At 45.9% G+C, this 27,976-nt stretch overlaps 1 protein-coding gene across 1 annotated transcript in view; it reads left to right on the forward strand.

Moving 5' to 3' along the window:
* LOC119964903 (astrotactin-1-like) overlaps positions 1–27,976 on the forward strand; it is a 3,158,558-nt gene that overhangs the window by 1,334,565 nt on the left and 1,796,017 nt on the right. Inside the window, 1 exon segment of the mRNA XM_038795000.1 lies at positions 9,038–9,205. Coding sequence (XP_038650928.1) covers positions 9,038–9,205 — 168 coding nt within the window.

The following is a 27,976-nucleotide window of genomic DNA, read 5'->3' on the forward strand; positions in this document are numbered from 1 at the left end:
TTAGTGAACCAGGTGCGTTTTTTTTACGACAATCGACAATGGTTTCATTATCATCATGAGACTTTTAATTCCAGATTCTTATTGAATTCAAATTTCACCACCCGCAGTGGTGGGATTTGAACCCAGGTCCCCAAAAGAGTACACTGAGTTTCTGGTTTCTAGTCCAGTGGCATTACCACTATGCCACTGCCTAAATACATCAGTAAGAGCAAAGGTTCCAACACTGACACAGGAAAACATCCTAAAGCTGTTAGTTTACATGTGAGTCCACAGATTCTCTGCCTCCCTGTGATTGAGGTGTCTGCTGCTTTTCCCTTTTACCCCTTTTCTCTCTCACTTTTCCAACCTTGCTAAAATATGTCATTTGTCGATAGGTTTTTGGTTCTGACAAAGATTTATGCAAAGCTGGAATATCAATCATCTGCTTTTATTTCTTTCCAGGTGTTCTGCAAAATCAGCATTTTATGTTTAATATAAAGCTTCCAATATTTTTCTTATCATATACCTGTTAAATAGACTTTACAAAACAAAAGCAGGCCATTCAACCCAACTTATCTACGTCAGTGTTTACGCTCCATAACAACTTCCTGCCAAATTAATTCATCTCACCCTATCATTTGTCATTGATGAATGTTAAATGTGTAGGCTTATGACAGTAAATAGCTATTATTAAATGCACAAACCCAGTAGAAAATGTATGTTCATTGCTGTTATGTATTTTCAATGGTTTTGTTTTATAAATTTAGAGTACCCAATTCATTTTTCCAATTAAGGGGCAATTTAGCGTGGCCAATCCACCTATCCTGCACATCTTTAGTTGTGGAGGCAAAACCCACTCAAACACGGGGAGAATGTGCAAACTCCACATGGACAGTGACCCAGAGCCGGGATCGAACCTGGGACCTTGGTGCCATGAGGCAGCAATGCTAACCACTGCGCAGCCCCATGTATTTTTTATGTTAATGTTAATATTACAATTCCTAAAAATAGAGAGCATCACCATATGTCACCTAGATGTTTACTAAACATTGACTCTGTGATTTATATAGCTACCCATAGGGCTGGTCCCAAAATATACCTGAATACTAAAGATTATTTTTTGGCTGCTCTTCTGCAGAATTCAGTACTCTGTAATCTGTACCTGCAGGGTGATTCTTCCCAATCAAAAATAGGTTTTGGGGATTAGGAGATTGGAGATGTTGTTCACCTGGGAAATAGCACGTCAGTCTCACAAATACACAAAATGCAATCTGTAAGCTTTAGATTGGGACATGAAAATCAACATTTTCCCTAATCTATACAGAGGCCCGTGGATGCTTGAAATGTCTAATGTGTGCCTGTGACTGCGCAGATGCATTCCTCAAAAGGATGCAGGCATTTGACTGTAAACTGCCTCATCAGATTGATTGCAAGACCCCAACTGTTTAGTCTGATAAAATCTCTCCACATTCTTTGAACCAGCAGCGACTCCATTAATGTTTGCTCATAGCCTTTTAAATTCAACATGTATGGGAAAAATCAGTCTCTCACCTGATGAAAGCAAATATATTTTTTTATCAGAGTCTGACTCACAGACATTGTAAAAGCATTAAAAGGCTTTTCAATTATGTTGTTCAGATTATATTACATTTTCTACACTGTTTGGCACAGCACAAGGTATGATATCCCCAATTGTGTACACATGTTAACTGTTTCTTGGGACTGACTAGTCCTAAGTGTTTGCATAACACTGCTCTGTGTGGTGATATGCATGTGCACATCAATGTATATAGTTATCTATCAATATATATAGTTATCTGAACGACCTCCGACTAGCCGGTGGCGATAGATATCCACCATGTGACTTGAGAGAGTTGGCAGTTGGTAGTGAGTCATGGAGAGGACTGTCGCATTAGAAGTAGCTCCAGGAGAATTCACTGAATTTATTTATTAGTTACCGTTTGTATTATAATTCATTAATTATCTTTCCATGTGTTAATCTTGATAATAAATGATCTTACAAGTCAAAGAACTAGATGTTCTGAGTACATCATTACCACGGCCATAACACAGAAATAGCATGGCATCAAGATTGTTGAACAATTAAAGATAACAACAGAGAAGACGGGACAAAGCAGGCTGAAGAAAGAAAAGAGAAAATTCTTCTGCCTACCTGGTAAACTGTGGCCAACTGGAACTCCATGCAAGGAAAGACTGTTAACTTAGAGATGGAAGGTTTGGAGGCACCCCACCAGCTTCAAGTCATCGGTAATGTAGAAGAGAATTGTTGTGTTTTTAAGCAGCAATTCGGACTCTATGTTGTAGCCCTTGGCCTGCAGACAGAAACTGATGAGGCATATTGTGTTGCTGCTCACGGTAGCAGGTCCTTAAGCAATAGACATTTATAATACCTTCGCTTTCGACAGTAAAGCAGAAAGCAAGAGCTACAATGAAATAATCAAGTACTTTGGTTGCTATTGATGTTGAAAGAAAAAGGAAATTTTTGAGTGTTATCTATTTCGCACGCACACTCAGTGGGGGAATCATTCAATAGTTTTCTAACCGACTTGTGGTTGAAGGTGCAGTCCTGCAATTTTAGTACTTTAAAATCATCGATAATCTGCAATAAGACAGTGTTCGGGATATTAAACGATAAGGTACGTGAGAGACTATAACGGGAAGATGAGCTTCAACTGGAAAATGCTGTTAATATTTGTCATGCCTGCAAGCTGGCTACATAGTAGATTAGCGTGCTCAATCTGAAACATTTTGGTACCAATGTGGCAGAGGATACCAGCACCTGAAGTACTGTGACACAGTTAAAAACAAAATGTGGTCACAGTGTGGGCAGCCATTTTTAGTGGAGGTTGACCGGATTTGCCATTTTGTGCCTGCAATGCGACAATCAACATTTGCCACGCTGATGTCCTGCATTGGGAAGGTGTGTTACAAGTGCGGAAGAACAAATCACTTTGCAAGGCGATGTTTCTCACGTCCAACAATTGACCAAACAGGACCAGTTAACCAAGTTAATGAGATATGCATCAATGACCTGGCTGCTGTGGACATGAATTCGACTGAGGACATGAGTAGTCCCAACAGCCAAAATGGCTAATTTTTTCTTACCATTTGCAGCCACAGTGATGCAGATGCGAATACCATAGAAGATATATGGACAATTCCGTTGATGGTTAATGGCATACTAATCAAATTCAAGCTCGACACGGGAGCGTAGACCAACCTTATCACTTTGTGTTAAAAGTGCTAAAGATTAAACTGAAAATGGTTCGTCGGTCAGTATTACTGAAGGACGATAATGCTCATCAGATCACAGCAATAGGAGCATGTGAGCTCGCAGTAACTGTTAAAGACAGAATGTGTATGATTACATTTTCCATAGTGGAGACAGAGCACAAATCCATCATACGAGTGGAAGAGTGTGAAGTGCTTGGGCTCGTTAAGAGGGAATGCAGAAAGCATGGCACCCTGTCAGCACGCATCCGTAGAATCCATTATAAAGGACCTTCCCGACATATTTCAAGACTTTGGTACTCTGCCGTTCACGTACCGCATCCAGTTGAAGAAGAATATGAAGCCAGTTGTACACACAGCGAGACATTACCTGCCCCTCTGATGGACAAACTGAAGGCTGAGTTGGATGACAGCTGGCATACGCATCCCGAGCAATGTCAGAGATGGAGCACAGATATACGGAGATTGAAAAAGAATGCCTTGGGTTAGTCAATGATTTGGACATTGAGAAGTGCAAGCACAGGGCCAGGGACACAATTTATTAGCTAAGACATTGCAGTCATGGTTGACAACTGTGGCACTTGTCCAAAGTTCCAGTGCAAATAGAGCAAAGAGCCAATGCACATAGGTGAAGTCATGACAACTCTTTGACAGTAGGTGGGCGTGGATCTTTTTCACTTCAATGGAAAAGACTGCCCTTTGAGCATCGATTACTTCTCTAATTACCCAGAGACAGAGCAGCCGGGTTTGCTAGCTGCTATGTTATCCAACATGCGCAAGGTATTTTTGCCCAGCATGTCATACCAAACACTGTCATGTCTGACAGTGGTTTCTGTTTCAAAAACTATGAGAGGACTGAGTTTGCCCGTCATTATGACTTCATGCACATTACTTCAAGTCCTTATATCCCCAGTCAAACAGGAAGGCAGAAAAAGGCATGCACATTGTCAAACAGCTGCTGAAAAAAGCCATTGACAGCCAGGAAGACATGTGTCTGGCACTTTTGAACTATTATTCTGCACAACTTTTCAATGATGTTCCTGCTTGTTCTGTATTTATTGCTGTGGATATTTATCTGATGGCTGGCTCTGATGTGTGGTCTGTATCGTCTTCAACTCTTCTGTTAGATTCAAAACAAAGGGATGTTAAACTTTCAACAGAGCTCTTCAGTTTCTCCGCAAGACTCAGCCATCCTCAGTGATGACGAGGACGAACATGGACCTGCCTGTTGCAATACCTTTGCAAGCCTTACCCATTTGTTTCCATTGGCATCCTCCAATCGAACAATGTCACCTAGATGCAGGCTGGAGCTTCCTTGCAGATCCATTTGTAAATGTTAACACTTCCAAAGGAAGGGGGATGTGGTGATATGCATGTGCACACCAATGTATATAGTTATCTATCAGTGTATACAGTTTTCGGTGTGACCTCTGAGCAGAAGGTGGCATATAGATCCACCATGTGACTTGAGAGAGTCGGCAGTCGGTAGTGAGTCATGCTAGAGGACAGTCGCATTGGAAGTAGCTCCAGGAGAATTCACTGAACTTATTTATTAGTTACTGTTTGTATTATAGTTCATTAGATATCTTTCCATGTGTTAATCGTGTGAATAAATGATCTTACCAACCAAAGAACTAGATGTTCCGTATGCATCTGACTACGGCCATAACACAGAACTTAACACTCTGTAGCATTTAACATATTTCAGTTGGATGAGTTTATCCTAATAAGTTTGATAACAGATATCTATCGTACTTGCTTATGGTTAACAGAACACGAGACATGCCCCTGGTGGGTCTGAACACACTGGAATAATTATAGTTCAAGATCTCTCCTGTTTTGTTTCTTTGATGAAATATTCTAGATGATCTCAATGATCTAAAAGCAATTAGTTCCGACCAATTTGCGTGTTTACTTGAGCAAAACAAGGTTCTTACAGTTGGTTTATTCTGATGGATCAACTGCAGGCTTATAGGAAATATAGTGAGCTGCAGTTCATCTGCACAAATTGCAGGTGAGATCATTACACGCCTGCATGAGTGCAGATGCTATTTGAAATTGCCATTATGATCTGCCTGGTCTTAACATTGTCAGCAGTTGTTAGGTGTTTTTGTGTGTGCAAACCTCTTTGCAAATATGGGACGGGTTTCTCCATTTCTTCGGTGTTGATGCAGATGCAGAATTCGTGGACTTCCTCAACAGCAAAACTGGACGCTAATCTGAAGACCCTCCTGGACATGGTTGAGGAGAGGAGGATGACCCTGTACCGCAGCCCAGGAAGGAGGCTGCCAGCCACTACCATTCAGTGTGTCAGGGCGCAGGTGGCAGAGGCGGTCAGCACCGTGGGCAACACTGTCTGGACCGGCCAGCAGTGCCAACAAAAACTGCACGACCTCCTCAGGGCGGTCAATGTGAGTAGGGAGCACTGTGCCCCTGACACTAAACCCTGTCCCACACACCCGTAACCCAACACCCTGCTCCCACCTCCTACCCGGAGGGCGGCAGAACCCCCACCTTGCACCACATGCCAGCACCCATACCGGACGGCGTGGCTGGTGTCCTGCCCAGAGAGGCAACCAGCTACCCAATCCCCGGGTTGCATTCGTCAGACTGTCGAACACTGTCAGTTTCAGTTCCCCACCCCCTTCCCGAAGAGAAGGCCGCTGACAACTGCTGGGAGCGGGAAAAGGAGGAGGACCGCTGGACCTATGGCCCTTCACCGTGGCAGAGGAGAGGGCCCTGGAAATGGTCGCCCTCATTCCCCCGCGGTTCCAGGTGTGCCATGATCTGGCAGATGTGTCGCACTGTCTCCCTGCTCAGCCGGAATCTTTGATGGCATGGCCAATCCGCAGGTTCTGGAATAACAGGCCCAGCTGGTACACACGAGGCCTCATGCAACGCCTCCTTAGCACCTTCTCCTCCTCAGCATGTTTGGTGACTGGCTCTCCATCCTTGGCAGCTGCCATCTGTTCCTCTGTGGCACGCTCCGCTGCTGCATGTTCTGCTGTTGCACGCTCCGCTACTGTAGCTTCTTCCTCCTCCTGAAGCAGCCCCAGCTCAAACAGCCACAGGGCATTCCACAAGGCTGCCGCGACTAGGAGGAAAGCCACCATTGCTGGTTGAATTCCAATATCCATTGTCTGCAGGGAGTGAAAGGCCAACATGTTAGCATGGTGTGTACCTGCATGCCCAACCAGATCCACTGAGCTACACGATGATTCTGGTTGTCACTATGAACTCTAGTCCCGCACGCCCCTACCCCCCATCCCATCACTGTACCCCTGGCCCTGTCAATGCCTGGTATGGTGGGGGTCACCCATCCCGGATGCCAGGGGTACTGTTGGTTGGCACTGCTCTTGCCAATGATACGTTCCATGGCCCCCCGAGGAGCAACTGTGGGTGTTGCTTTCGGTGAGCCACTGGCGGGTGGTGGCCGGGTTGGGGAGGGGGTATGGCGGATGGTGGGGTGTGGAGGTTGGGGCACCCATAAGGCCGGTGTCATTTTGCAGGGCGAGGGCCAACGTGGGTGGTCAGTGGAGTACACACCAAGATGGCTGCCTTGCAGGCCGAGGTAATGGCGGTCCATGCCTAGACACCGCCCTAGTCCCATGGGGGGGTCAACCTGGCTGCTGGGCCTGTTCCCCATTGCCCTAGCCATGGGAGGGCCCCTCCTACCCCAGCCAGCCCAGACAGTGTCCGGCTGACAGCCCACAGTCACTCCTCTCTGTGTCCTACCTCCTCTCTCTCCCTCATCAGCCATGAAGCCAGTTTCATGATTTCTAAAACCACCATCAAATACTCGGTCCATCAGAGGAGGAGAATCGCAGAGGCCCTGGAGAATACCGGCTTGGGCCCGCTAGTGACATGCAAACAGTATTTACTGTACATGCATTCCGGAACTCATTGACGCCGCTGCCAAGGTGACGGAGAATTGTGATTTGGTGTCAAATCGGTGCCAGCCACGATTTAACGTCAGGACGATTCTCAACCCTTTCGCGATTTTGGTGCCAGTCAACAGAGAATCTTGCCCATGATGTCTGGTGCACTTCCCATCTTGAAGATAAATGTTGTTGATTAAGAGATGCCATTGTGCCCAAAATTCTGCTTCCAAGAGTTTATGCTTTCTGTTTGTATGTATATACCCCACATTGCTCAGTGCGTTAATGGATTAAACCATCATTGGAACCCCTTACATGTGTTTCTGATACAGCACTCACCAAATAATCCACATAAACTGCAACTTTATTGTACCTTGTACAAATCATGTGCAGAAATACAGGAATGATGTCAAATTTTCCCCATCCCATTGAAAACTACATAGAGGCTTGTGATGATATAAATTATTTACATTATTGTAATGAAATATTGATGTATGCAATGGCTGCATTAATACATCCTTATTAAAATATGGTTATTTCTGAGTTTTTTCACATGCAGCGAGAATCAGCTTCGGGGTAGTGCAGATCAATATTGTAGTTTGGCAGATGCCTATAATAATAACAACTTGCATTTATATGGTGCCTTTTTGATTTGTTCACGGAATGTGGGCAGTGTTGGCTAGCTAGCATTTTTCTGCCCATCCCTAATTGCCCTTGATGTTGAAAAAGCTCCCATGCTATTTCATAATCTAATAATCTTTTATTCGTGGCACAAGTAGGTTCACATTAACACTGCAATGAAGTTACTGTGAAAATCCCCTAGTCACCACACTCAAGCGGTTGTTCGGGTACACTGAGGGAGAATTCAGAATGTCCAATTCACCCAACAAGCTCGTCTTTCTGGATTTGTGGGAGGAAACCGGAGCACCCGGAGGAAACCCACGCAGACACGGGGAGAATGTGCAGACCCCACACAGACAGTGACCCAAGCTGGGAATTGAACCCAGGTCCCTGATGCTGTGAAGCAACAGTGCTAACCACTGTGCTACCGTGCCGCGCAAAGAGGTGCACTGAAATAAACGATGCAGAGTGAACAAAGGAGATATTTGAGGTGGGTTGTAATACGACTCAAACGAGGTGAGAGGCAGGGAGTGTAGGATAGAATTTCAGACAATAGGGTCGAGGCAGCTATAAACACAGCTGTGAATGGTATAGCTAACGGAGGAAATGTATCAGAGGCCACTGTCAGAAGAAAGAAGAATTTAGGCAGTGTGTTGGGTGGATTAATGCAGGGGCGGAGGAGGTTAGGGGCAGGGTAGGTCCTGGAGAATATGGAGGAAGATGATGCAAGTTGTAAATTGTAGCATGAAGGAATGGGAGGCAGTGTAGGTCGTGAGGACAGGAGTGATAGGTAAGTGGGACTTGATGTGTCATTGAATATGGGTGGCAGAGTTTCAGATAATGCAAAGTTTACTGACGATGGAGCAACGAAAGCTGATATGAATAGCACAGGAATAGACAAGACTGGAGGTGACAAATCACTGATGTAGTGCAAAAAAACTGACAGATGTGTTGAGGTACAGGCAGAGGTGGGTAATGTTATGAACGGTACATGTGCTGAAGAGGCTTTGGCGTAGAAACTTATCTTGGCAAATAGGCTGGTTCACTAGTCTCCAGCATATTTTGCGTACATTGAAAAGACACTCAGCTGACTAATGTGTAACTTTCCATTGATTCTATTTCTTATTGGTAAACTGTTCAAATTGACGATTTTACATAATATGCTATGCCTTCCCACCAAAGTAGAATTTTTTAAATAAAATACGAATTACTTTTATTTTGCCATCCAAGATTATTTAAGCAGACTTAGGTACAGTTTCATCTCAATACCAAGTTGATGACATGACTTGCTTCTTCTCTTTGCTTAGGCAGCAGATTCATCTTGCTTTATGGAAGCCAGTTAGTCGCCAGCGACTGGTTGAATCCGGCACAGGTGGTGCTCTACCACCAGCAGAACAGCAGTGGCCCCTGGGTAATGGAGTTATGTGGGCGCCGCCTTACTGACCCCTGTGAGCATGAGTGTGACATGGACACAGGTGAGGCTTACCTTTATCGCTGATGTTCAAAGTTCTGCGGTAGTGACTTGCATTCTGTTAGAAGCACTGATAACAAGTTTCTGCACAACAAAAGCTCTACAGAACTTATCATGGATCAGTCTCTGGAAGGGTGGTGGGGTCGGATTGGTAAGTAGATGTGGAAGAGGAGAATAAGTTGACCTGATGGGAGTTCTTACATCAGGGCTGGTTATATTTTTTTCTCCTTCCCCTGACTTGAACAGTTCTGTTAAATATACAGGGGCTAATCTAACTCAGACTCCCAGCAAATGCAATACTACCTTGAGAGTGAAATTAATTGAGAGACAAAGTGTACACACAAGAATAAGAGGATCATCTTTCAGAACTTCTTGTTAAATATACGTGACAAGTAAACCTGCAAAGTTAGCCCTCAAGAACAAATGGCTAAATCAGTGATAATTAATTTTGCTCTACCTATGGATGTGATTTTTATAATAAATACATTATGAATTTTCATACTCTACATGTTTTTTATGGTCTTCTGGTGCAGTGGGCAGCGTCCCTGCCTCTGGACCAGAAGCTCCAGGTTCAAATCCCACCCCGGGAGTTGATGGCCAAGGAAGATGCGTTCATAATTCAGTCTGTCATGTGAGAATCCTTTTAAGAAAAGTATGTTTTATCAAATGGCTGCAGTGATGTCATTGTGTGGGTGGAGCTGGAATGTGATTCTGCTTTTTACTTTCGTTTTGAGCTGGAAGCTCTTTTGTGGCTCTGTATTTTAGATTTGCTTTCAGTTGGAGAGCTTAATTCAAATCAAGCAGATGTACACTGGTCTCTCTCTCTCTGTATGTTAAACAAGGTGTTCAGATCACTTGATAATTTAAAAGTGATAACTGTTCTCTGTAGAGAATTCAAACCTACTGCCTTTGTTAAAAAGTGTTTTGGCTCATGGATGTTGTTAGGAAAGTTAGTAAGTGTTACCTATAGAGTACTGTATCTTTTTGCGGAGTTATCAGTGTTGGTTGTTTGTTAAGATGTTTACTGTGGGTTTATAAAATGTTAACTGGATTCATAGAATAAACATTGTTTGGTTTTAAAAATACTTCAGATCTCTGTTGCATCACACTTGTAGAGTGGGCCCTTGTGCTCCCCATAACCAAAATCTATAAAAAGTTGTGGGTCGGGTGAACTCCATGATATGGTATTTTGGTATTCACTAAACCCTGGCCCATAACAAGTCAAACAAACTGAATGTCATCCTGCAAATCCAATGACTGGTGGTAAGAGCAGGAGATACTCCTGGTCAGCCACGCTCGAAGCGGAGTGCTACCCCTCAAGTTATAAGCCCCTGACAACAAATTAATGACCTGTCCCAGGAATTACTCGCGATGGAAACGGATGAAAGTCTGCCTCGGTGCACCACTAGGTGCGGGAAAAGAATTGGAATTGGAACATGTTTTTTTATGAGTTGAGTTCAAAACTTTAAAGCTCCCTCAAACACAAGCAAAGACAATTTTGGTATATACTTCAGTTGTTTTCGCATTTCTGCAATAATCAAATGTATTTTGTTACATATTTAGGATTTTAAATATTTCCCATAAAACTACATTAAACTGTTAATTGTTTTCACTGAGAAATAAGAAAGAAATAAAAGGTAACGTTTATGGGACTCTAAGAACTGTGGTACATTAATTTTTCTGTTCCTTTAATCGCTACTTGATTAACTTGTTGAAAGTTCTGTAGTATGTTTGAGTCAAGGGCAAGTGCATGGCGTAGGAACTGGCTGCTATTGAACCTTCTGAGTCACAAACATTTCACTTGATGTCAACTTTGAGGTTGCATCAACAATTGTGAGATAGAATATCCTTATTAAGTTATAACGCAGAACTAGACTACTCATTTTGAAATAAGAAGAGTGTGAATACAACTGACATGCATAGTTCACTAACTGAGCTGTAAATACAGTGACTTAAAATGTGTGCATGGATTCCCAAGGTGTGCAATTATGCAAACTATTAATTTTGTGTCACAACATAGAAACTGTCAATTAATGATGTCAATTTATTAATGATATGCTATGAGCAACAGAACATTTAATTTCTATATTGAACATAACCAACTTGTCTATGTCAACAGTGCAACTTCCATTGAGGTGGTCAAGAAAGTCCCAATCAACAAACTCCAATTTTCTGAGCGACCATCTTCCATTATTTAACTTTATTTTCAGTAAGCTATGATTAGTTGCCACTGCAGATGTTAGGGTTTGTCCTTCTGTAAATTGAAATATAGCCAGGTTGCCATTTCCTGCCACACAACTGATTTCACGGCAGATCATACATCCAGTGGTGCAAGATAACTTAAACTGGAGCCTCTTTAAGGATAAATATTCAATTAATGCAGGATACAGGAAAATCAAGCAATTTTGCAGAAGGACAGATTAGAGAGACTAAATAGCAAAATATCTTCCAGCCCCACCGATTGTATGGATGGGGTATTGCCTGGCCTGCACCATCTTCTGCCAAGGTACCTAGCACGGGGGGGTTTGCCATCTGCGGGACTGGAAGATCCCGCTGGCAGGAATTTGTTGGAAAATTCCGACCATGGAGTGCACAACTCATGACAGTAGCTCAGTTAACAGAGGCAGTCAATTGAAATGAGTGATCTTGAGTGATATCTTTGGCCCCGCCTGCCGCTGGAATCATCCGGTCCACTCGATAATCAATGAACTTTAGTTTAGCCCCCTTCATCCCCTGCAGCTGGTATTCCAAGGAGATGAGGAAAAATCCTGGTCCATGTTTGGTGCTGCTCTCTGCTTATGTGTGTAGTGGGTGCATGTATGGTGTAAATATGGACTGGGTGTCCTGAAGCACAAACATCGTCTACTTGATTATTCTCATTCAGTAACTTAGGTGTGACACCACATGGCACAGCCGTAAGAACAATCCAAACATATCCAAAGGCTGCCTCAGAGTTTTGGCTGAGCTGATGTTCATAGTGAGTGATTGGCAGAACATTAGAACAGTTCAGCTCATTTATGTGACAGATTAAATTAACCTTCATGGTCAACAAAGCAGGCTCCAAAGTTGCCACCTCACTCTTTAGACCGGGTGGACGATTTGGCATGAATGATGGATTCACAAATTTCTGAAATAAATGCGATACTTTTCAGAAAGTTTATTTCCCCATTTACTTCTATGTTCATTATTTGGCTTTCAATGAACCTTCGAAGCAAAGTGAATAAAGTCGAAATCTTCTATTCCAACGCCCCTCTATTGTCTGTTTTGAAATGGCAAACGATGCTAAGCTATATTAGTTCTATATTGATAGGTGGAACAATACAGGCAGACATCTTGGTATGGGACTGATAAGAAGGCAGTAGAAAAATGGGAACAATGTGTAGAAAACTGCAAAATTGTAGACTTAAAAGCTGTTATTCCTCAGGAAAATGATTTAACAACTGCTGGTGTGAAACACAAAATAATTATCTGTGAAAAAGTGGTAGCTAGGAGGCCCTTAATGAAGTATCCTGATAGCTGGAATAAATATACAGTTAGCAGATAAATGCATCTGCTGCCAGGAACTGACTGGTCCATAATCCAATTACCAGCCCCACAGATATCTTTATGAGAGTTAAGAACATTTGTCTTGTAAAATATCACAGGAAGACTTTAGTCAGCATTGCCAAATTGATTAGATTAGAGCTAGAAATATGTTGTGTATGGTGCGTGTTGCTCTTGTTAAGTACAACATGGGCACTATTACTCTGTTTCAAAGGACACCATTTCATAATTTTTAAATAATCATTATTGAGCAGGAAATGGATTGGTGTCATAAAGTCTACTCAACAGAAGCAATGAAAATCTGATTTTAGCTGAGTGCGAGCAGACTAATCATAGTGCACACCTCTGTGAGCAGTAATACTTTTGGTTGAATTCTGAAAGATTCTCTCTAATGCAGAGGAGTACTGTCAACCAAGCACTGTTTTATCATGATTCTGCTCAATCTTAGTTTGACCCACATTCCGAGACGACTGATCCATAAGATTTCACAGCGATGTGATCATTCCATCTATGGCCTTAACTACCTTCATGACAGCAGATAGGATGGTCATAATTCTGATGGCTATCAACTGCGCCATAACTTCTCTTTCCACTTGCTGGTACTGCTCGGAATAGGGTAGTAACTTACTCTCAAAACATTACAGTGGTAGATGGCAAACAATATAAAATTATTTGCTGATTGATAATTATTTGTCCATCTCTCAAAACTCTACAAAGAACTTTAATCAGTTGAGAGAGAAAATATTGCAATGCCATCACTTGAACAAAAATCTTTATTCGTGTCACAAGTAGGTTTCCATTAATACGGAAATGACGAGTTAACGGTCATTGAGGGAATCCTTCTTAAACTGGACAGGATTGTCATTCCTCAAAGCATGCGCACTATGGTGCTCGGGCAGATCCATGAGGGTCACCTTGGGGTCGGAAAATGTCGACGCAGAGCTCGGGAGGCGATTTATTGGCCGGGTATCAACCAGGACATTGCTGACATGGTCCTCAACTGCCCAACCTGCCAGAGGTTTCAACCGGCTCAGCCCAAAGAAACACTACAACAGCACGAGATCATGACCTTTCCATGATCTAAAGTTGGGGTAGACCTCTTTCATGCCAATGGGCCTGATTATGTGCTCTTGGTCGACTACTTCTCCAGCTACCCGGAAATGGTGGAATTGTCGGACCTCACGTCTAGGTCCATCATCAAAGCCTGCATAGAGACGTTTGCCAGGCACGGGATACCACTCACAGTAATGAGTGACAATGGTCCATGTTTTTACAGCCAGGAGTGGTCCGATTTTGCACAATCCTACAACTTCAGGCACATCACTTCCAGTCCCCATTACCCACAATCAAACGGGAAGGCCTGAAAGGTGTCCATATCGACAAGCAGTTGTTGTGCAAGGCTGCAGACACAGCATCTGATTTCAACTTGGCACTACTGGCCTACAGGGCAGCCCCTCTGTCGACTGGTTTGTCTCCGGCGCAGATGCTCATTGTTGGAACCAACAATCCGACGGATACGTGCTTGTAGGATTAGAATAGCGGTTTTAATATACTTACAACAGAGCCAGCCTGTTAGCCGTTGAACTTTCGGTGAACTGGCTGGCTGACCCTGTGGCATGGATCTTTGTACAGCAGCTCCAGGGGGAGGAGTCCTGGGCGGAGCCAAGGGAGGAGCCCAGTACAAACTCTCGAGTACTCCCAGAGCTACTCCCCCTGGTGGTCAGGTAGTGCAACTGCACTTACAATATTTATACATATATACAGATTATAATACCGTGTGAATCTCATTCACCACATTCATCCCCTGTGAAAAAAAATCGAGTCCGGCGGGGGTGGTGGCTCACAGAGTTAGTCTGTCCGGTGGACGAATTGTTCGTTTCGATCTGCGGAGCACCGGGGTTGCAGCCTCTTGCGGTGGCTGGGTGGGAGTTGAGAGCTGGGGTACAATGGCAGACTCCGGGGCAGGTCTCGTCCAAACTTCATACACCTCTGGCTCGACCGGAGACTGGGGGCGCTGGGGGAGGGCTGGTTCTGGCGCGTGGAACCGGTGGGGCGGGCTTGCGGAATCGGAGGCGTGAGGGGGCAGCAGCATTCAAAGGGCCTAGAAGCCTTGACCAGGTGGGCCCTGTCTGGTCTATAGAAGTGCGGTTTGCACTCTGCACAGATCGGGCAGCCCCTGGTGACCGCTTTTACCTCCTCGTTGGAGAAAGGCAGGTTTCGGGCTCTGATGTAGTGGGCGAGCCGGGTGACCCCTGGATGGCAGAGGTCCACGTGGATGGCTTTCAAACGGCTGATCTGCGCGCTGGCGCATGTCCCGCGGGATAGGGCATCCGAGGGCTCGTTGAATTTCCCCGGTCGATATTTAATATCATAACTATAGGTGGAGAGTTCGATCCTCCACCGAAGGATCTTATCATTTTTTATTTTGCCCCTTTGCGAGTTGTCAAACATAAAGGCAACCGATCGTTGGTCGGTGATGAGGGTGAACCTCCGACCTGCGAGATAGTGCCTCCAGTGACGAACAGCCTCCACGATGGCTTGCGCTTCCTTCTCGACTGAGGAGTGTCGGAGTTCTGAAGCGGATAGGGTACGGGAGAAAAATGCAACGGGCCTCCCTGTCTGATTTAAAGTGGCTGCTAGAGCTACCTCTGAGGCGTCGCTCTCAACCTGAAAGGGAGTGGATTCATCCACCGCCTGCATGGCTGCTTTAGCGATGTCCTCCTTGATGCAGCTGAAGGCCTGGTGCACCTCAGCGGACAGGGGAAATCGTGTGGCCTTAAAGAGTGGGCGGGCTTTGTCCGCATATTAGGGGACCCACTGGGTGTAGTATGAAAAGAATCCCAAGCACCATTTGAGGGCCTTGGGGCAATGAGGGAGGGGGAGTTCTAAGAGGGGGTCCGGGTCTGGGCCCAGGACTCCGTTCTCCACGACGTAGCCGAGGATGGCCAGTCTGTTTGTGCGGAAAACGTATTTCTCCTTGTTATAAGTGAGGTTTAATTTCTGTGCTGTCTGGAGAAAACGGTGGAGGTTGGTGTCGTGGTCCTGCTAGTCATAGCCGCAGATGGTAACATTGTCCAGATACGGAAACGTGGCCCGCAGCCCGTACTGGTCTACCATTCAGTCCATTGCTCGTTGGAACACCAAAACCCCGTTAGTGACGCCGGAGGAAATGGAAAGGCGGCCATCGGCCTCGAACGCCGTGTAGTGGCGGTCCTCCGGGCGGATTGGGAGCTGGTGGTATGCAGACTTCAGATCCACCGTGGAAAATATAGCCGATATTGGGCAATCTGATTAACCATGTCTGCAATTTTGGGGAGGGGATACATGTCTAGGAGCGTAAAGCGATTTATGGCCTGGCTATAGTCGACGACCATGCAAAATTTTTCCCCGGTCTTGACGACCACCACCTGAGCTCTCCAGTGACTATTACTGGCGTCTATGATCCCCTCACTGAGCAGCCGTCGGACCTCCAATCGGATAAACACCCTATCCTGTAGGCTGTATCGCCTGCTGCGAGTAGCTACTGGTTTGCAATCTGGAGTGAGATTGGCGAAGAGAGGAGGGGGGGAAATGCGCAGCATGGCTAGGCTGCAGATAGTGAGTGGGGGCATGGCCCGCCGATGCTTAGGGTGAGGCTCTTGAGGTTGCACTGGAAATCCAGGCCTAATAAGAGTGGCGCGCAGAGGTCAGGCAGGACATGAAGTTTAAATTGTGAATAACTAGCGCCTCGAATTGTGAGCGTAGCGACGGTGCATCCTTGGATTTGGACTGAGCGGGAGCCCGAAGCGAGGGCGGTAGTTTGGCTCACAGGAAAAATAGGAAGCGAACAGCGTCTTACCAGCTCTGGGTGTATAAAGCTCTCGGTGCTCCCGGAGTCAAAGAGGCATGGCGTGCTGTACCCGTTGATCTGGACCTCCGCCATCGAACTTCGTAGGTGCTTGGGGCGGGATTGATCTAGGATGACCGCATTGAGTTGCGGGCCGCGTGATGAGTGCCCGGGAAGGTCGTAGTCTTCCGAGTGGCCGTCCGTTCGAGTAGATGCCAGTATGTTCTGGCGAGCTTGATGCAGGATCGCTGCGTTGAGTTGCGGGCCGCGTGATGAGTGCCCAGGGAAGTCGTAGTCTTCAGATGAGCTTTCTGAGCCTGCCGATGCAAATGGGGCCCGTGGATCGTACGTGGTGAGCGGTGAGGAAGTTGGCGCCCCCATGAGTCGCACGTGGCCGGCCGCATGGTGGGGGTTTGCCAAGATGGCGGCCCCCATGGATCGCACGTGGCAGCGGGCGGAGTCGGGGCGTAGGCCGCAGCGTTTTGGGCCCCGCGGGCCCGCTGGTGTTGGGAGCGATTTGTTCTCTCTACTGGGGAGTTAAAAACTGGGGCCCTTTTCGCGAGGCACACTCTGGCATAGTGGCCTTTCTTCACGCAGCTGCTGCAGGTCGCGGATCGGGCTGGGCAGTGCTGCCGCCCATGCCCCCTCGGTGCCCTGAGACCTGTCGGCCACCCACTCTGCCAGGGCCACCGTCTGGTGGCAGTGCCCGCTCCAGGGGGCTCCGGTGTGTGCCACCCTGGACATACTCGCTGGTGGGTGCCGTCAGTTTGGTGGGGGGGACTGCGGATGTCTGGCACATGTCAGGACGGCCGGTCCGCCTGTGCCAAGAAGCGAACGGGTTGGGTGGACAGTCGCGTGTCCGCCATCATGGGGTCTGGCCGTTAGATCCGCCTTGCCGTGGCTGGCTGATGCTGCTTTATACCATGTTAGAATGGAGCCGGCGTGTCATCCGGCCACGCCGGCGGGACTACGGCCGATCAGGTCTAGAGAAACCCTGCTCCTGCGGAGAATTGCCGCTGTGACCGTTTTCGCCGATTCTCCAAGCAGCCAGGCGCCATGCGCGGCCGCCCATTTTGCCATGCATCGGAGAATGGCATCCCGGCGTTGGAGCGGCGCCGCGAGATTCACATGGCGCCGCGGTGATTCTCCAACCTGGAGGGAAGTCGGAGAATTCCGCCCGAGAGGTTTGTCTTACGAAGAGAAACTGTGCAGTTTAGATCTAGATACTCCTTTGGGTTTAAGAAAATGAGAGGAGATCTAATTGCGGTATGTAAGATAGGCATAGAGCAGGTGTTTCCTTTTGTGGGGCAATCGAGAATGAGAGGTCATAGTTTTGGGAAAAGGGGTGGCAGAGTTAAAACAGAGATGAGGAGAAGTTACTTCTTTCAAGCGGTCGTGAATCTGTAGAATTCACTACCCCAGATTGTGGCGATGTGGGGACTTTGCGTAAACTTAAGGAGGAGATAGACCAATGTTTAATTAGTAATAGGTTTAAGGGTTATGTAGAATGGGCAGGAAAGTGAAGTTGAGGCCGAGAGGAGATCAACCATGATCGTATTGAATGGCAGAGCGGGCTCAAGGGATTGAATTGCCCACTCATGCTCCTAGTTCTTATGTTCTTACGTTCCTTCTTCTTGCAATCTGTCGCTCCTTACTATATGTCAGCCATCTCTGCTTCTGCCTCACAGTTTACTTCAGAACCCCCACCTCATTACTTTCACATTATTTTGGGGACTCTCTGGAAAATCTCTTCAGAAGTCAGGGGTCTGCCGAGCCCAGTTTGTGAACCAGTGTTCGTAGATTTGGCACACAACCTGATACTTTCACAAATCACTTTTTGTTGTAATGAATAGCAATTTAGTTGTTTATTCTAATCTCTCATTCGTATTTTCAATGCTGTTGATACATTTGTCTCTCAAGTGTTTGCAAGGTTTAGTAATGGTGCACACATAAATTACCTGCAAAGCCTCTGAAAGCCACGGCAATGGAAGACAGTATTTTTCAGGGAGCTGTCATAAACAGACTGAAGAAGCTTTCTGATTCAGTGTGAACAATTAAGGAACACAAATATTTCTGATGAATAAATACGAAAAGCCGCTGAAGTACATTAAATAGCATTTGCCATAAATATATTCATGGCGTATAAACTTTATTGTGCCACACTCTGGCACAGGATACATTCGTTATTAATTTCCAATTATTGCTCTACACCTGAGCTGTTTCCACTAATTTAGCAAGTGATTGGAGACATCAATCTTAAGGTTTTGTCCCAAATCATGTTAGGGAGAGATTGTGACGGGCCTTAACGTGCTTGAAAGAGAGAGGGACCTTGTCTGACCTTTTTCTCACTAGTATTGTGATTTGTAGTTCCATTTATTGCCAGCCATATTAAAATCACTGGCAACACCAAAGATGTTTTTTGTTTGCTTGCTCTGACTTTCTATTTTATCAGCGAGAAATAAAGTGCTCTTTGTCTATTTGCATTCATCTCCCAGAAATCTCTAACTTGAACATGTTAGCTGTACTGCAGATATTTTGGAACAGCACAGTAGTTTTCTGTTGGAACCAAAAAGAGCACCTTTTCGCAGAAGATTGAAATCTTTCTCTGAATCATAAAAGCATATTGGCTCGGGTTTTTGTAGAATCAGACGGACACAAGAGCCCTTTAAAAATGGTGGGTGGGATCCGACTCTGACGTTCCCAGCCCCATCCCCATTCCCGTTGCATTTTGCTGCTGCAGGATAAAAGTGTGAGTTGCCACCTCACCGCCCCACCTTACCCCGTCACCCCGACACACAACCCCACCCACAACTCCGACAAATTTTGTGGAGTCAGACCCTTTGGTATGAATGTATGATTCCAGATGCTCAGAGTTTTGAACCATAGTCTGGATTCAGGAAAATGTTTACGGATAAGTTTAAAGGCCTCACTTAAAGAACAAAGAACAAAGAAAAGTACAGCACAGGAACAGGCCCTTTGGCACTCCAAGCCTGCGCCGACCATGCTGCCCGTCTAAACTAAAATCTTAAAAACACTGTGAACACTTATATCCCCTATGCCACCTCCAAACCCTATCCATGCTTCCCATTGTGGTGTTCTTCGTGGTTTTAATCTGAGGATGGTTGACGTAGTGTTCATAAAGACCACAACTAGCTTTTATATTGAACAAAGCTAAAGATGCATTTACATTACTTAATTGGATTCAACCTTAGTCCTATATAATAAACAATTGATAGTAAACATACAATCTACACTCATCTACTACTAATCTCTATACTAATGCAATAACTATGATCTGCTCTCACTCACGCTATCTTTCCTACAGTCTGTCTTCTAGCCTTCTCCTCAACCTTTCACCCAGAAGGTTTAGTATTGATGCCCAAGATAGTTCTGCATCTAGCTCCCTCAGTGGTTGATTTGGACATAACATTAACCCTTACTGTTCTGTACATTATCATAATGTCACACCCTTGATTCCTCATATGCTCCATGCCCCTTCCACTTCATGATCTATGCCCACTCACCCAGTATGCAATATGCACAGAGCCAATGAGCCAGAATTGAACAGCAATTCTTGAAATGCTCTTGATAAAGCATCCATTCACATATTTCCTTTGAATGTACTGCTCCTCTTATAACCTCACAAAAGTGTCAATGAAACAGAGCTATTCATGGTGTCAGTATCAGAAGCTTTCCTCACAACATGGGCACGATTTTGTGGCTGCGTTGCTTCGAATGAGAGACCACAACATGGCTGGTAGATCCTGGGAGAGGCCTCTTGTGGTCCTCCCAGTAGCCTTCACACCTCGCGGGATCTACCCAAGTCCCGTGAGGCATTGCAATCTGAAGCACGCCCAAAATAATAAATAAAAAATCCCCTAGTCGCCACACTCGGGCGCCTGTTCGGGTACACTGAGGAAGAATTCAGAATGTCCAATTCACCTAATAAGCACATCTTTCGTAACTTGTGGCAGGAAACCAGAGCGCCCGGAGGAAACCCACGCAGACAAGGGGAGAACTTGCAAATTCCACGCAGATAGCGACCCAAGGCAGGAATCGAACTTGGGACCCTGGCACTGTGAAGCAACAGTGCTAACGACCGTGCTACTGTGACCAAACGTCGCAAGCCTCAGTAGATTTTAAACCTATTTTGGCGAGTTCACCTGGTATCTACCGGCCTCCTGGGATCTACCAGCCTCCCCAGCGAGGCCATAGCCGGGTGCCATTCAGTACTGGTTCACACAAATGTGGACCAGATGGAATGGTGCCTAGAGGGTCTCCTGGGCATCGGAGGCCCCTGATTGGCTAGGGATGGTGTCAGTTGGCTCCCCTAGCCCTCCCTCTGGAACAAGGGCACCTTGGCACTGCCCCGCTGGCACCTTGGCACTGCCAAGATGCCTGAGTGGAACTGTCAAGCTGGCAGGAACACTGGCAGTTTGACAATGCAAGGGTGCCCGGGTGCCAGGATGGTGCTGCCAAGGGTCAGGGCCTGAGGCGGCTAAGCTGATGACATGAGGTTGAAGGGGAGCTTGAAGGAAGGGGGAGGTGCATGGCATGTAAGTAGGGGCTTCGGGAGGTTGAGAGAGTGCTGGGTGATGTCCTGGGAGGAGGTTGTAAGAGGGCTCAGTGGGGTCTGAAGAGGGGATACCCCATGGACCCCATAGTGGGGGGGTTGTGGGGTAGTACTCATGTGTGCGGGGGGGGTGACATTGCCCATGGGTGGGAGGGTGTGCGGGACCTACGAGCGCACCTAGAGATCAGGGCACCCTTTCAAAATGGCGGGCCGATTTCTGAGTTCCGCTCCCTAGTGCTGAAAAGAATTCCAAGGGCATGATTCTCCCAAAAGGGAAGAAAGTCCCCGAGAGAGCATGTTTAGCAGCGTGCTTCTCGGCGCTTGCAGCTTCGTGAAACACATGGCTGTTCAAAGCAACTCACTTTGAATATGGGTCTGAATGGGAATTCAATACCCTCATATAGCCCCGTTTTGTATAATTGGGAGCTCCGCTCGCCGGAACTTTCCATTGTAGCGAGAGCTCAGGACACCATTTTTAAATGATGCCCACTCTCCGAGGCCCCCAAAACAATCCCCGACCTCCCACACCACCCCCACCCCCCCACACCCAGCCTGAATGCATCCCTGCATCCCCCAACACCCACGCTGGGCAACTCTGGCCCAATCGTGCATGTCCAGAAAATGCCAGCTTGGCACCTTCGATTTGTCAGCCTGACAGTGCCCATGCCAGCTGACAGTGCCACTTGGCATCTTTGCAGCACCACACATGTATTGGGGCACCCCCCCCCCCCGACAACCAAAGCAGCGAGTGGGTCACCCGCCTATACCACACAGGCATCTGGGGGATCTCCCCACACAGGCAATGGGAGTGCCCCACCTCCACAAACTTTGGAGTGCTCCACCCCCACAAGCAGTGCCCCTCCCTGACGAAATAATCGGGCAACCCCCCAGTAGTGTCGGAATGACCCCCCACAAGCATCAGCCTCCTCCACCATTCAAAATCGGGCCTCTTCCCCGCTACAAGCTTCGGACCTCAATCCCCCTCCCCACAAGCCTCCAGGCATCCCCTTCCCCCATAAACATTGTGTTCCACCCCACCCCACTCAAGCATAGGAGTAACCCTCTCCCCTCCACACACAGTCATCGATGCAACCCCATCACATAAGCATTGGGGAGAATCCCCCACACGACCACTGGGGAAAGCACATCCCGACAAACATCACTGCCTCACAGAACAGAAGGGGCTCCCCAGGGGGCCTGTCCTGGCACTGCCACCCTGGCATGGCCACCCTGGACAGGTTGGCACTGCTATGAGGCAGTGCCAGTGGGCAGTGGTGGGGCAGTGTCAATCTTGCCAGGGTGGAATGTCAGAGACAGGCATGTCTCTCATCCCCCGGGGTTATATTTACCTTGGTACCCCGGCGGCTCCCCTCCACTAATTCCCATTTTTATATATCTGTTGTAAATATCACGGAAGGTATGAGTATTCAGTGTGTGGCAATCGTATGGCTGGGAAGCCATTTTATGATATTTAAATTTATTAAACTGTATTGTAATGGGTGGGAACCTCGCTACACCACCACCGAGGGGCAGACAAAATAGGGAAACAAAGACTCTCACAGGATTTTGGGCCCATGTTGCCATTTATACTGACCGCTAGCGCATGCTAAAAATTACACCCAATGTTTCTTTTGCACATTTGTGCTAGCTATCGTGAATGGACTCAAGCTATTTATTGCTTCTAAAACTTTACCCAGAAGTCATGTTGAACCAACTGGCTTATGGTTGCAAGAACAGTCCTTACATCCTTTCTTAACAAGGGTGTCACATTCATCACTATCCAATCTCTTGTCTGGCACATCCCACAGAACCAGGTGAGATTATAGCAGGCCTCTCTCTTATCTCCACTCCCTTCCTGTAGAAACCTGGGTGCAAACCATCCGGACCATCCAACATATTCACTGTAAGCGTAGCCAACATTGTCAGGACTTCCTGCCTCTCAATTTTCACCCAGTTCATTACCTCCTTCATCTCTGCTTCGACTGCTATTTTGTCAGATTCCCCTTCCGGAGTAAATAACATTGCAAATTATTACTTCACTGTTCAGGCCCCTAAACCTTTATCGCTATTGGTCCCGAATAGGTTCCACTCCACCTCGTACTAACCACTTACTATTTAAATGCTGCTGGTAGATCTTTGAGCTCCCTCTGATGTTAACTATTAGCTCTCAGCCTGTCTTATTTTGTTTGTCAATCCTTCTCTTAACCTATTGTATTCTCCTGATTCTCCCTTGAAGAATTCACCTGATCATTCACCTACTTTTTTTCATATTCTCCCGTTCACTCATCATCCGAGGAGTTCTGGCATTGGTTCCCCTAGCTTGTACCCTTATTGGAATGTGCCTAACCTATACTATAAACAAATCCTCATTAGAAATTATCCGTTATTCCATGACAGATTTTCCTGCCAGCTTGGCTCCATTTTCCCCTGACGAGGTTCCTGTTCATCGCATTGAAACTAGTCCTCTTCCAATTTAGATGTTCTACTTTAAATTTTTCCTTGTCCTTCCACATTAATTGCAGAAAGTGATCATCGTATGAAAAGGTCTTACCCAAGTGTTACACCAACCATTCTTGGTCGACTTGGTCCACACATAAGGAAGGCTATAGTGAATTATGGCCACGTAAAGCAGGATTTTTGACACCATAAGGAGGCAGGAACAGAGGCAGATGGATGTGTAATTTTTCACCATTGGCTGGCAAAACCGCCCACAAGCAATTTCCTGGAGGCTGGATCAGAGGCAGAATGGCTACTTATTTGCAGGAATGGCTGGATAACCTGTTACATTCATTAACGAGCCAATTGAGGTTATTGAGAGGCCAATTTAATTTCCACTCGCGCATTGGCCTCCCACATTGATGGGAGCGTAGCATCTGCCTGAAGTTGACCTCCCAGCAACAGATAATGGGGCAAGCACCCTAAGAAGGGTCTGAGGCCCTTCCAGCCTACCTGGCCAGAGCTGCAACTCCAGGCTAACCTTTGGAGAGTTGTCTCTCCCTCCAGTTACACCAATGGCAGGCTGCAACTCATTCCATGCTGGATGACCTGTCATTGACTCTCCAGCTTCAAGAGCCCGTCTGCCATTATTATTAGCAATAACCATGTCCTATGGCTTATCCAGACACAATTGATGGCGAGTTACTGCTCCCAACACAGTGTGAGCTCAGAGTCCCGATCCAAACTTTCAAATCCTGCCCTTTGGTCACACCTTCTTGATGCATGCTGATCTACAGAATTATGCTGCAGAATGGTACAGAGAAACACCGTCCTCGCAAAGAGAAGGCCATGTTGCACTGTCACTTGTTTGCAGCCTTTGCCGGCAAACAAGTGACAGCGCAACATAGAAGCCCCCTTCAGTTCACCTTTGCCCTGATCCTTCTTAATCACACATCCTTCAGCCTTTAATGATCTTCACAAAATTCCAAAATATTTGTTCCCTTCCTTGATCACCATTTTTATTCGTCTCTGACCCTTTATACGTTCCTCTCCTCCTTGTGATGGCATCCGAAGGCCCATCTGGGTTTCCACCTGGAATTTGAGTCATGATGCAAACAAAATTTAACAGGAAAATTGAGTACTTTTAGCACAAGTGATTCAGGTGTGTCTTAAAGCATTGCAAACGAAGTTACAACTGTAATGTTGAAAAATCACCTGAAGTCCTGAAAATGTTGCTGTTAACATCAGGGAGAGATTAGGTCTGTAAAATCAACTTACTTCTTGAAATAATTCAGTTAATAGACACACACTGAGCCGTATCTTGCCTCTGGGGACTGGAAACAGAGACCAGCACTGCTTCTGTGACCCAAACATGTACTGGGGGAAGCAGTCACTGCTCTCAGCATCACTGCAGTGCAGGATGTTATGGAGAAAGTCTGCTTTGCTGTGCCACCACTGTGTAGATGAGGTAACCCTCGACAGTATGGCCTTTGGTTGTTCCTGCGTCAAGGGCCTCTAGACCTGCCTGTCATGCTCCCCCAGTCTGCAACTGCTAGGTGATCTCCAGACACTTCAGCCAGAATTTTCCAGCCTTTCTTGCCGGCGGGATCTTCCGGTCCTGGCAATGCGAACAGAGATTTTAATGGCTCGCCAGCCAGCATTTAAAAATGGCGTCGCGATCTCTCGCTACACTATGGAGTTCTGGCGGGCGGAGCGCCTCGGTGCAGAAATCAGGGTGTGGCCCCTGCCAAGGCCTCTATCCAATCCGAGTGACATTTAATAGCATAGTGTTTCTCGAATTTGCGAGCGCCTGGAAACATGGGGCTAAACTCGCTTGCTATGGGACCTTGTTCCCATTTAGTTAAATTGCGCCCGTTGTGTTTTTCACTATGGTACAGAGGTGTGAAATTGTTGTTGGAATTTATTTTGAGCGCAGGGTTGCATTTTTCTTCTCATTTTACTACTACATGCATCCACCGTCTCTCTCCAGTCCACTCTTATGTTAACCCTATATTCACCTTCCTTTATCGCTTTTGGCTTGGCACAGGTCCCTCTCATTATAAGCCTTTACATACCTTACCTCTTTTGCAGTTTCCAAGCAGTATATGCTAAACATTGTGAGGTGCTCAATGGAAGTGACCTGGGAGTGCTGAATGAGACAAAGGGGGGCCTTTCCCGTGCATCTAAACTTTTATTCCACCTGGAGTGCTTAAAATGGGTAACATTTCCATTCTATTTAAGTCAAACAGCACAATAAATCACAGAAGCCTACCTGCATAGTAATTGTTTCCATTTGTGGAACAAAGGGCTGGAGTTTCAAAGGGTTGACTCAGGAGCCTTTTGAAAAGGCTGTGCAATTTTGGGGTGCACTTTCCAAAGGTGCCGACTGCATAATGTCAGAAGCCTGCATCTGGTACTCCCAACCTGGCTAGCTCCATTGCAGAAATGGGTACCTCCTACTCCTCCGCAATTTTCATGATGTTGGGCCAAGTTTATAAAGAGTCATGATCCCTTTGAGGAATCGGGATCCCTAATATTCATGAGGGAACTTTTGAAAGGGAAGTTCAAAAGGTCCCCCCCCCCCCCCCCCCCCTCCATCCCACATGCTCATGCAAAACTCTGTATGTCTACCTGTCTCCTATATCCCCACATGCTGCCATGCAAGGCTCTGCCCTTCAACTTACTTCCTGACCCCTCATTCCCCTTATATCAAGCTCTGTCTTTGCACCACCCACTACGGTCCCATCATTTCCTCGATGTCAGACTCTGGCACTTAAATGCCCATTGATGCAGCCGACACTTTCAAGGACCAGTAAGCATCACAGTGTAAAGTGGTAAGTAAAAAAATAAGCTTGGAAAAATTCTAATGCATTGATCACTTTCTTCAATGAGAAAGAGTCTGGACAGCAAGCTAATGAGAGTGGCAATCATCCAAACTCTTTGAAGTGTTAAAAGGCTTGGCTGAGAGCTCAGAAACCTATTAGAACAACAGAACAGCTGCTTCCTGGAGGAAATATTGTCTGACTGACAGCTCTGGCTCTTTCATCTCTGTAGTAAGTTTCACAAGTTTAGTTGACATAAGTTAAGTGGTTTCAAGTGATTGAGGATTTTGAAATCTGTCCACAATATTCTGACTAAGGCCGAACCAGTGATTTAAAAAATTTCAGCATAATTTCTTTAAATATATATTGTCACAGCACCTTAGTAAAGTACTTGTCCTGGAGCCACAATACAAGTGAATTAACCAATAATTTTCATTAAAATACCTGAAGTCTTTGACCCTTGGGTTCCCAATACTTATGGTCACGAGGTTTGTAAGTTTAAACACATTAATGTTTATGTATAACTAAATCTATAATGAACGGTGCAACAAATACAACAATTAACTAATTCCTAACTCCCCACTTTAACTTGCCCCCCCACCCTCTACCTACACACAAGACAGACAAACACAGAGGGGTGGAAAGGGGTAAAAATAATAAGCGAAAGGGAAAAGAGTCTTTATTTCAGATGGGTGTTTTTAGCACGTTACCTACCTGTGTTTAAACTTTTCTTTCAGAGAGAGGGAAGAGAGAGAGAGAGAATAGGAAAGTGGAATGTGCAAGGTCTGAACGGTCCAGTTAAACAGCCTTCTTCTCTCCAAGGAGAAGAGTCCCGACCTCTCCAATCTATCCTCATAACTGAAGTTTCTGATCTTCATCCCATTCCTGTAAACCTGTTTTGGAATGTTTGGTATGGATAGTGATAGGAAATGAAGATACCTTGGCAGATCATGATTTTTGTAGTTGAGATTCACCTCCACCCTACTGCCAGAAATGTTTAAAAAGGATCAAGTGTTTTCTAAATGAAGGAGCCACTGAGTATGTAGTACTGTGATTGGTACTGACATTCTGTTTACAGGGGTTGTGTTGTTATAAGCCTATAGTCAGGAATTGGAGAAATTCTTCATAAAGTACTATGACCCCCAGGGCTAATGAGCGGTCAATTCCAGCCCCACTTGACCCAGAGTCGCAACACAATTTAAATTAAAAAATATTTGTTAAAAAAACACCCAACGTCTTTGGCCCTTGGCTGCCGAACAACTACAGCCACCAGCTTTGAAACTTTAAACACAATTAATTTTATTGATAACTGTAACTATAATTAAATATTCAGCAATTACAGTATGTTTACTATTATCTACCCACCAACGTAAGCTGACCCCACGCTCTTCCCACATGACAGATAAACACAGAGGGGAGAAGAGGGGTGTAAAAATAAAAATGAAAGTGAAAAGATAAGATTCTTTGTTTCAGGTGGTTGTTTCCAGCACACCTTTCTTCAACACAAGCTTTCAGTTTGAGTTTTTATGTTTCCAGTCTGGAATGGTTTTCACTGTAGATTCATGCAGGTCTCTG

The sequence above is a fragment of the Scyliorhinus canicula genome, chromosome 4, assembly GCF_902713615.1.
Source record: "Scyliorhinus canicula chromosome 4, sScyCan1.1, whole genome shotgun sequence".
NCBI classification, from domain to species: domain Eukaryota; kingdom Metazoa; phylum Chordata; class Chondrichthyes; order Carcharhiniformes; family Scyliorhinidae; genus Scyliorhinus; species Scyliorhinus canicula.